The 11,346-nt window shown below is 48.7% G+C and overlaps 1 protein-coding gene across 3 annotated transcripts in view; it reads left to right on the top strand.

Annotated features, from left to right (window-relative positions):
- Window positions 1–11,346, top strand: part of Wdr27 (WD repeat domain 27) — a 92,598-nt gene that overhangs the window by 38,305 nt on the left and 42,947 nt on the right. For all 3 annotated transcript variants that reach the window (XM_040758272.1, XM_040758273.1, XM_040758271.1), the window contains exons 19-22: window positions 657–790; window positions 3,636–3,733; window positions 4,421–4,542; window positions 10,323–10,420. In XM_040758272.1, coding sequence (XP_040614206.1) covers window positions 657–790; window positions 3,636–3,733; window positions 4,421–4,542; window positions 10,323–10,420 — 452 coding nt within the window. The remainder of the gene's footprint in view (window positions 1–656; window positions 791–3,635; window positions 3,734–4,420; window positions 4,543–10,322; window positions 10,421–11,346) is intronic.

Here is an 11,346-nt window from a genome sequence, read left to right as displayed (position 1 = left end):
ACAGAGCACTAAGCCTCACCACTAAGGTGGAAAGAGGAGGGATGCTAAGAAATCCTGCTTCTTCCCATGAATTACGACCTAACCCAGAAGTGGTGAGCATTTAGAAACGCTCCCTGGTCATGCTGGGGTGTGCACATGGCCCTCATGGCCCACACTCTACAGGGTCTGGACACTGAGCTGTGCTGCTCCATGTTTGCCTAGGTCTTGAGTGCACCGTCAGCTGCTACCGTCAGCTGCATGGCCTCGCAAGTCACCCTCTGGAGAGGTCAGAAGGGTAAATGGGCTGGCCAGGGTCAGCACCCCACGGGAAGTTCTCAGCAGCTCCAGAGGTATCAGTGCTGGTCCCTGGACTGGGCCTGATGGGCCACGAGACACAAACTTGGTAGTGGACACCTAGAACTGCATTCCAGAAGTTCTCTCGATCCTGTCTTAGAATCCCCTTATCCCCAAATTTTCAACATTTTTCGCCTTAGAATCTGTAAATGGGCAGAATTGAAAGGCGTCATCACAGTGAACTTTGAGAGCGAGCAGAACCAGCGCTGTGGGCTGGCTGTGACAAGATGTGTGTTCAGGATGTGGGCAGGGACGTGAGGGGGGCTGTCAGGAGACGGCGTGAGGGCTGCGGCACTCACGGATGGCGTCCTTTTGCTTCGCAGGGTCCAGACTCCTTTCCCAAGCCAGTAACAGCTGCACAGTTCTACTACATGGACACCTTCATACTGCTGTCCTCCGGCCCTGAATTTCGCCTGCTAAAGTACCACATTGACCTCTGTAGGGATGACATACGAAGGTACGTGGCCTCCCCCATGTGCCTAGTCCTCCTGATCCTGCCACACAGAGCCAGCCCCCTGTCTCACTCTGGCCCATCACCACCCCTTCGTTCTTAGAAGGGGTGCGCTGCTCTTTAAAATCTCCATTTGTAAAATGTGGAGGGGGAGCTGCAGTTACCAGCTTCTCAGCGCACACTCCCCCGCGTTTGAGTTTAATGTCGTGTCCCCCCTGCTCTTACCCTTTGGTCACTCATTTTTGGTCCCAACCATCACTTTGCCACTACACTAGAGCAGCAGTTACTGCAGTCTTAAAATGAGGTTCTGAGGAGGCGTCTGCCTCTGTCTCTATATTCCCCCTTTCTTTAATCATCTTAAGGAAATAGCCATGGATAAACGGAAAGGAGAATGTCAGGAGCGTCTGTTAAGTAGTTGCTGTAATTTCTAATGCTGGGAAATTGAATGCATGCTTGAACAGTGGTGTTCACATTCTGTATTCAGTACAAACACTGCAATGTTACTTAGAGAAATATCTAATAATAGTGATAGATTTCTGATATTTTAAAGTAAAAATTAACATAAATATGGTTTCATACTAAAATGTCTGGTAGAATATTCATCGCAATGCTCACTTATGTAAAAAGAGACATTTTGTTTTCCTTCTATATTTGCCACCTTATATAATAAAACATATTTTATTTTCATTATCAGTGGAAAGGTGATAGAAGCATAGGTATAAATGGATCCTGAAGGGTGATTTGCAGGTGACTGTTGGAGTTCATCAAATTTCTTGGACAGCAGCAACTGTAATTTTGCTTAACCTGTTTGTCATTATAGGCAGGACGCGTCATGTCATCATAGCAGGGTAAAATGACGCAAGGTACAATGAGGAGCTACTGATTGCCTGCTCTACACGTAAACTCGCGTGCTGGGCTGCACCGTAGTGTTGGGACTGCCTTGTAGTTTTGGGTCCAGTGCAGAAACTAACCCAACCCACTTCATCCATCCCACTCACCCAGCCACACAGTGCATTTTCCATCTTATCACCGTACCCTGCTGTATCTCGTCTTGTTCTCCCCTCCCCTCCACCCCACCCCACCCCACCCTACCCCACCCCATCCCACCCCATCCCATCCTACCCCACCCCACCCCACCCCATCCCACCCCACCCCATCCTACCCCACCCCACCCCATCCCATCCCATCCTACCCCATCCTACCCCACCCCACCCCACCCCACCCCATCCCACCCCACCCCACCCCACCCCACCCCACCCCATCCCACCCCACCCCACCCCATCCCATCCCACCCCACCCCACCCCACCCCATCCCATCCCATCCCATCCTACCCCACCCCATCCCACCCCATCCCATCCCATCCCACCCCACCCCACCCCATCCCATCCCATCCTACCCCACCCCATCCCATCCCACCCCACCCCACCCCACCCCATCCCATCCCATTCTATCCCACCCTACCCCATCCCATTCCACATCAACTCATTCCACCCCAAAACAGAAAGCACTGCCTGCTGTGATTGGCAGCTTCTGTCAGGAAGACCAGAAGTGGATCCCAACAAGGACTTCTAGTCATTGGTGTACTGTTCTGTGCAGACATCTTTGTCTCTGAAGTCACCAGCGCTTATTTTTTTCCTTTGATCGCCACTATGGACTCTAGCCTAGCCAGAATTTTACTAATGGTATGAATTGAGTCTCTCTCTCTCTCTCTCTCTCTCTCTCTCTCTCTCTCTCTCTGTGTCTCCTTGACACAGGCTTGGAATAAATAATCCACACTACAGCTCAGTTGGTGGCAGTGAACGGGGCTTCTAACCGGTACAGTTTTAATTCTGAAAGAGGGCTGAGGACCACGACTGTGTTCACCCCTGCTGGGTTATCTGCATGGCCTTCTTTCAGGTTCTTTTTTCTTCTTTACGCCTCTGCCTGGCCACCTTTCTGGGAAGTCTTCCCTCATCCCATTGTTCCTGGTGACTTCCTTCTCAGCCATGCTTCCGTGTAACTTAAGCAGTGTTTCTCCATGGCCTTCTGTGTGACCACCGCCCCGTCTTTGAACATTTATTCTCAAGCCTCCCTCGAGACTTGACTGCACTCTGTTTTCTCTACGTGGTCACCTCCCTTATGCCCCTTCTGGATTCTGTTGCTCAGAGACCTATTCCAGAGTTTCTCAGCCTTAGCTACAGCGCTCTTCCAGGCAGCTCCCTTCACCATCTGTTGGGGGACACAGGAGTCTCCACCCCGGGCCGTGCAGCATCTGCCCGGGGTCCTGGCCTGGCTCTTCTGGGCCACCAGTCTGACTCTTTTGACATTCCTTTTGCCTTGTCCTTGCCAAGCTGTGCTCACGCTGGGCTGAGATTACTTCCTGGGCTAGCCTACCAGTTATTTTCCCTTAGAAAATTATTTCCGTGGTTAAGATCCCGCGTCTATTAAAGTAATACCCAATGCTCATGTTACCCTCCTGAAAGCAATAAAGACTAATATTTAGGATGAGATATTAACGCTGCGTAATTGGCTGAGTACCTATAAGGGAATACGTAAGTATTTTAGAATTAAGAGACAAACTTGATTTCCCATAGTTACATCAGTTATCTTGGCTATATAATATACTGTTACTTTCACGAAGCATTCCTAGAGACAAAAACAACAACCCAGAATTTCTGATAGAAAACTGAATTAATTTCCCAAAGGAAGATTAAGGTGGCTTATTCACTCATCCCCTTAGTATTAAAGCATATGGCTAAGCAATAAAAAACCTTTATTTTCTTTTTCATTTTTATGTTCTTAAATGTAGAATGTTTAGTTGTGGTCCAGAAGTAAAAGCATTGGTCATCTTCACCCCCCCATTTCTTCCAGGTATAAACCAAAAAGCAGGTATAAGCCCGTTTTCAGTCTCCCGTTGACCAGTGGAGCAGATGTGGCCACCTTGTCTGCAGTGAATGACTTTTATTCCCGTATCCTTCCTTCCGGTCTGTGGCTGTGCCTTGCGCTGAGCATTGCTTTCTGGCAAAGCCCTTTCTGGGCACCTGAGAAGCCCCAGGCATCCTGCTGGGCACGAAGGACAAATGTAGAACGTGGGGCCTTTTACCGTAATTGTAGGTGGAGTAACCTTACATGAATAGTAAGAAGCACCTCTAAGGATTAAGTCTGGGTTATGACCTCGCTGTGCGAGCTCACCAGACTTGTCTGTGTTTACTGAATAATGCGTCACCCACTGTGGGCATCCTTGAAAACGATCTATCACACCTGTTGTGGGCTTCCTTGGATCCCATGCACTGGGCTGTCAAAACTCAGCAGCTGCCTTTTGACACAGCACGATGTGGTCTACAACCTGTGCTGATGACGCCACCTAGTGGGCTGCGCTCTGACCTGTCACCTCACACCATGTATCCCCGTCGCTGGCGGTCTCCACTGTGTCTTGTGCGGTGCACTGACCCCATCTCCACCGCCGCCTCCTCCGCTCCTGCCCTCGCTGGTAGAATTGCACTGAGTATTGTCTCTGGAACTTCAGAAGTTCTTTACTAATTATCCATTTCTGAGTCCTGCGAGGTCCCCGTGTTTTGTTTTTGATGATAAAATGGGTAGAGCTGTGTGCCCACAGATGAGACTTCCGAGATGATCCCTTGACTGACCCCCTGCAGATCTCATACTCACAGCTGGTCGGGACCGGAGCGTGGAAGTTTTTGACCTTAACGTCGGCCACAGTGCTGCAGTGATAGCTGAGGTCCATTCACGGCCTGCCCATCAAATCTGTCAAAATAAAGTAAGTTTGCAGACAGCAGAAGGAGTATTTAAAACTTCTTAGCTTATTGTATTATGATGCAGACTAATAACTACTGCCGGATCCATTATTAGCTTTTTTTCCTGGTCATCAAACTGCGTTAAACTTTCTCCTTTTGCTACAGATATCTTCAAGATTCATTTATTTATTGTATTTTTAGATTATGTGTGTATGTGTGCGTATCTGTGTGTCGGTGCCAGTGTCTGTGGATTGTCCTGGAGCTGGACTTAAAGGGACTTCTAGGCTACCCGATATGAGTGATTGGAACCCAACTGAGGTCCTCTAGAAGAGCAGCGTGTTGCCCGCATCTCTGGCTCCTGCAGGCGTCTTAACGCCTTAACTTTGTGTGGGATTGTTTGTTCCTTGTCTCTGCTGATCCATGTAAGCGTCTGTGACTAGCAATGCATTCTCACCTAAGCTGGGGTAGGGCTCGGTGTGTCTGTGATGGTGGAAATGAACGGCAGTCATGCCCATTGCAGGCTGTGACGGTCTCTGAGTCGCATACTCTCCTTGCACAGTGGGATACAACTACCCTCTTCGATGCGCTGTGGTTTTTAAAGATGTTCTCAGATGTGTTGAAAGGTGGGGCTAATAGTCTAATGGACCAAGTCCTATTTTAGTTAGGTTTCCAATGCTCCAATAGCAACTTGGAGAGAAAAGCATTTATTTCACCCTACAGTTTATGGTCACATCACGGAGGGAAGCGCTCGAGAGAGGAGCCTGGAGACAGAAACTGATACATAAGCCGTGGAGGGAGCTGCTCACTAGTTTGCTTTCCCTGGCTCAGGCTACTTTCTTATACAACTTAGAAAACCCCTGTCGAGGGGTGGCACCACCCATAGTCCCTGCATCCTCCCACATTAATCATTAAATCAAGAAAATGCCCCACAGACGTGCAGGCCATCTGATGGAGGCATCTTCTTTCTTTTCTTTTTTTTTTTTACTTTTAATATTTAAATTAGGAACAAGCTTGTTTTACATGTCAATCCCAGTTCCCTCTCCCTCTCCTCCTCCCCTGCCCCTCCCCAGCCCCTTATCCCATCCCTTTTTTGCTCCCCAGGGAGAGTGAGGCCTTCCATGGGGGAATCTTCAAAGTCTGTTAATCATTTGGAGCAGGGCCTAGGCCCTTCCCCGTGTGTCTAGGCTGAGAGAGCATCCCTCCATGTGGAATGGGCTCCCAAGTCCATTTAGATACTAGGGATAAATACTAATCCACTGCTAAAGGCCCCATAGATTGCCCAGGCCTCCTAACTGACACCTACGTTGAGGGGGTCTGGGTCGGTCCTATACTGGTTTCTCAGCTATAAATCTGGGGTCCATGAGCTCCCCCTTGTTCAGGTCATCTGTTTCTGTGGGTTTCTCCAGCCTGGTCTTGAACCCTTTGCTCATCACTCCTCTGTCTCCATGGCTGGACTCCAGGAGTTCAGCTCAGTGCCCAGCTGTGGGTGTTTGCTTCTGCTTCCATCAGCTACTGGATGAAGGCTCTAGGATGGCATATAAGGTAGTCATCAATCTCATTATCGGGGAAGGGCATTTAAGGCAGCCTCTCGACTATTGTTTTGATTGTTAGTTGGGGTCCTCCTTGTAGATCTCTGGACATTTCCCTAGTGCCAGATTTCTCTTTAAACCTATAAAGACTCCCTCTATTATGGTATCTCTTTTCTTGCTCTCCTCTATTCTTCTCCTGACTCAATCTTCCTGCTCCCTCATGTCCTCCTCTCCCCTCCTCTTCTCCCCTTCTCTTTCTCCTGGCTCTCTTTCCCCTCCACTCATACTCCCAATTAGCTCAAGAGATCCTGTCCCTTACCCCCTCTCCGGGGACCATGTCTGTCTCTCTTAGGGTCTGATGGTGGCATTTCTTAACTGAGGTTCTTCTTCCTAGATAACTCTAATTTGTGCCAAGTTGGTAAAACAAAGCAAAACAAAAACGAAAACAAAAGCAACCAACCAGGACAGTCCTAGAGTGACTCGTTACCTAAAAGCCATGTAAGGTTCATGAAAAAAAGCTGATTTTAAAAAGAGCTGTGTGTGTGTGTGTGATGATACACATGTTTGTGTGTGAGTGTGTGCATGTACCATGGCACTCATGTGGTCAGAGGAAAACTTTGAGTGGCAGTCCTTGCCTTCCATCTTACCCAACGCAGGGTGTCTGTTGTTTGTCCCTGTGCTGTGTGCTGTGGGCTAGCTGGCCTGCAAGCTTCCAGGAGCTCTGACTCCAGTTGTACTGCAGGAGTGCGGAGAATACAGGCAGCTGTCCCCACAGCCGGTTCATGGGCTCTAGAGGTCTGAACTCAGGTAGTCAAGCTCGCAGGGTAAGGAGTACAGCCACTGAGCCATCTCCCTGTCACGTGTTTTTGTTTGCTTGCTCCTGTAAACTAAAGACATGGTTTTATTTTTGAGGCAGCCTCTCATTAAGTAGCTCAGGCTTGCCCAAAACTTTCAGTCTTTCAGTGGTAGGATTGGGATACTTCCCCATGAGTCAGAAGGCCTCAGAGGCCCCACATTAGCCCAGGCTGTTGTCATTGCTTTTGGCTTCCCATCATAGCTAGATGGCGACTCACTGCTAAAGACACTACGCTACGGTTGTAGGATATTGATAAGTCAAGCTGGAACTATCTTGATAGCTAACTTCCCGCTGGTTATCTATCACAGTAAGGTGCTGTGCAGGCCAACTATCCAGTAGTGGACCCTGCATGTCCTAATGCTAGCCCACTGGGTAAGACGCACCCCCCCATGCAATAGTAGCATGATGGCTATGGGAGTGACCACCTGCTTTCTGGGAGGAACTCAGGTCTGGTTACTATAAAGCTGGTCACAAAGGCCCAAGGCTCAGAATGTCATAGGCCCTGGGGGAACTACTAAGGCTATTTTCCCTAAATGGATATGTTATTGAACTGCCTTGTAAATGTTTATGTTTGTACCCATAGATTAATGGTCTAATCTTTGGTCAGAGAAACTTCTTTTGGCAATGGGTTGCAGTCAGCACAGACTCAGGGTTGGTCAAAGTGCTGAGAACAAGAGACTGAATGCTCACCCCAAGCAGAGCATCTGTGCCACGTGCTTTCCTTTCTGCCCCCAAGACCCAGGGAACATTTTGGGAAGGGAATAGCAAGAGTTCAAAAACTGGAGGATGGGAAGTTGTTCTGTGAAATACTGTGTTCTAGACACAACATGGCCATTGCTCATAGCAGCTGTGGTTACCTGAGCAAGACCCAGCCAATTAATACTCCAACACGGATGGGACAGGGACGTGTAATGCCCTACCCAGGGTGGGTATTGGCAGCCAATGGCTGCCTGAAGGGGGGTAATTTTTCTGTGGGGTTATAGCTGCTGATAGGTTGTCTGTGTTTCAAAGAATGGCCCCATAACCGTAGACACAGAGGCAGCACCACTTAGACGTAGTGGGATGTGGGGAACAGGTAGACATGAAGGTGCAGAGGGCAGAGATCTCAGGGAGTAGGGGAGGATTTGGGTCAGTTTCGTGTGCATGTGTGAAAAAGGAGTAAGTGCACAACATCCTTAGAATGGATCCGCTTTCTTTAAGAGCATCCAGTTCTCAGCTGAGACAAAAACAAGTGCTAACCAACGCAACATATGCATCTCCAGTAGTTGGTCTCTCCCAGGAGATTAGATTTTGTTGTAATATTGTGTTTAAAGTGGGCTTTTCTCTCTTTAAACATTGCATCGAATAGCCATGGGGAGGAAGGCAGTCACGTGTCTTTGTATACATAAGTGCAAAGCAAGGTCCTTGTGCCTGAGGAACCCGTACTGTCATCAGAAGAATGTGTGATCGCAGACTCAGTTTCCATCTGATTATGCATGTGGACAAAGGGTAGAGAAAGCAGGGCGGCACCAGGAGGGTGCTCACAGGGACAGAGCGCAGGAAGTGCTTGCAGATTGGTTGCTGTGGTAGCTTGAATGTAATTGACCCCCATAAGCTCACAGCAAGTGGCACTATTAGGAAGTGTGGCCTTGTTGGAGGAAATGTGTCACTGTGGGAGTTGGCTTTGAGATCTCCTTTGCTCAAGCTACACTCAGTGTGACACTCGGACCACTTCCTGTTGTCACCTGTGGGCCAAGATGTAGGACCCTCAGCTTCTTCTCCAGCACCATGGTCTTACCTATTGTCTGACGACTTCACTGAATCAGGAGTCTACTGCCGGCCTGGGCCAACGCTGGCTTTGCCTGCAGAGCAGGGACAGTCTGCCGACAGGTTTCGCCAACCTGTGCACCATCCACAGTCTGCTGTCCGTGCTCCGGGAAATCCTCCAGTTGAGGCTTTCCTGCCAGGTAACTCAGGGTTGAACCAAGTCGAGCTTCACAGCTGTGAGGCAGTGAATAGGCCACCGTGTATCAGATTTCTTGGCTATGAATGGGGCCTGCCTCATCTGCTGAAAGGATGAAGAGCAGAAGAAGCGTGCAACGTGCTGTCTGGCATGGTTAACCCTTAGAGTGAGGCTCGTTCTCACTCAGCTTAATGTGAGCGTTTGCTTCCTGCTTGTAAAAGAAGAATGACTTCTAGGTCCATCTTTTTCTTCTGTAAGTTTAGCTTTTTAAAATATTTTTTTACATTCCAATCCCAGTTCCCCCTCCCTCCCTTTTCTCTCACTCCCCTGCCTTCCCCCATCCTCCCATCTGCTCCTTGGAGAGGGTAAGGCCTCCCCTAGGAAGTCTACTAAGTCTGTCCCATCATCTCGTTGAGCAGGACCAAGGCGTCTCTCCATCCCCACACCCCTGTATCTACGCTGGGTGTGGTGTCTCTCCATGTAGAATGGGCTCCGCTAAGTCTGTTTGTGCATTAGTGTTAGATCTTGGACAAGTTGGTCATAATATTTCAGGTAATCCTGACGGAGCAAGAGAATGGACTTCTGATGAATTATAGTGTGTTTGAGGAATGTTTTGAGCCAAATGGATCCTCTGATGGGGCCCATCATTCTTCTGGGGGACCACCAGAGTCATCAGATGTCAAGGCCTGGACTTGCAGAGCCCTGATTCCCAGTGGCACATGGGGTTCCAAGGTCCATGGGATCACATGTGTTTCATCACCAAGGCACCCACTCAGTGTATCTTAGAGTGCGATAACTGACCAATAACTCTAAGTACTCATTAAGGAGTGCATTGTCTCCCAGATAATTGGCTGAATAAAGATGGCCATCAATACCGAAAAATGCTGGTGTGTAAGCATCTTAGTCTTTTTATCTGTGGCTGTTTTGTAGTTCTGTGGCTCTCAAGGGCATTGAATGTGGAGAAGACAGACACTGATTATTAAGAGGAGAGTGTGCTTGGCTGGTTATCATGCTGTTGCTCAACCTGAGGTTGTGTTCTGAGAATTGCATCGTTAGTCACAGAGTGTACTCACACAGGCTGCGATGCTACGACATCACCGGGCTGTAGTCTCCAGAGGCCCTCTTGCATGTGCAGTGTGTTATCTACATAGGCTGCTATGTTGTTCATGGCTGCATAGAGGTTTAGAGTCCCACTGGAAAGCTATGGATTTAAGAGAGGTTATGCTGACTTCTGGCTTTAGATCTCCAGTACTGTCATCTTGGGGTCTGCGAGATGGCTTAGCAGGTGAAGGGACTTGAGGTTAAGCCTGAGGGTGACGTGAGTTTTATCCCCAGGCTCCACATGAGGGAAGAGAGAACCAACTCCTGCAAGCTGTCAGAGGTCTGTCCAGACACTTGCTGTGGCATGCATCCCCTCCCAACTCAGATAGGTAAAAAGTTTTTAAAAAAGCTCTTATTTTCCCCTTCTGATGACAGGGATCATCATTTACGACCCAGCCGTCGGTGGCGTATAATCTTTTCCTGACCACAGCTGTTGGTGACGGGGTCCGACTGTGGGACCTGAGGACTTTGGGGTAAGGCCAGCCTGCATGGAAGCACTGCCCCAGGGGAAACTGGAACTGAGCCGCCGGGAATGCAACCCGATCCTGGTTGCAAATACTGCGAGGCTATGACTAGTCTAGGAGCGCTCTGGAGAAGACTGGCGGCTTGTACACAGAATCAGTGCCATCACTTGGTGTATGGTAAAAGCCATAGGTGCTAGTCTGCTCCCCAAGGGTCAGTCGCACACGGCTTCCGACAGTCAGAGATGTGAGGAAGGGTGTGCACACTATGTTTTCCCCCCCCTTTCCTGTCACATGTGTCTTGCTTACATTGGACACTAGCCCTGGGCTCACACAGCTCCCCGGGGGTAACACCGATGGTACTTCACCTTAGGCTGTCTGATCTCCCTCTTGTGACTATTTGTTAACCTTTATCTTCTGGTAATTGCAATATCATAAGCCATCACTGTATAGTCCACACACACACACACACACACACACACACACACACACACACACACACACACAGTGTCGTGAAATTGGCAAGTGTTCGTATATGTTCGCGGTACACAGATAGTCACAGGGCAACAAGCAGCAGTGTGCTTCCTTTGCTCTTTGTCAGTAGAAGAAATATAAACGCTTCACCCTGAATCGTGTGGTTTAACTGAGATCTCGACTACTATTCAGGGATGCTGTTCCGTCTTGCCATGCCCCAGGGTACCCACAAGGTGTTGGCCATGCTTGTTGATGCCTTTCTAAGGAAGACCTTCTCTACTAGGTCCCCTTTTAATAAAACTACTAAAATCATTGACTTTTTCCCCCCAATGAGCAAGTTTTATATAGCATGTGCTAAATGGTTGTGAAACTCAAACCTCTTAATAGAATGCTACACCTCCCCAAAAGCTATGGGTTGTTTCTTTACATAATTTATGATTTTAGATTTGCTTGGAAAATGTATA

This window comes from Mesocricetus auratus, unplaced genomic scaffold, assembly GCF_017639785.1.
Source record: "Mesocricetus auratus isolate SY011 unplaced genomic scaffold, BCM_Maur_2.0 Super-Scaffold_100018, whole genome shotgun sequence".
NCBI classification, from domain to species: Eukaryota; Metazoa; Chordata; class Mammalia; order Rodentia; family Cricetidae; genus Mesocricetus; species Mesocricetus auratus.
The sequence above is the reverse complement of the archived record's forward strand: the minus strand, read 5'-3'. Positions and strand labels throughout refer to the sequence as shown.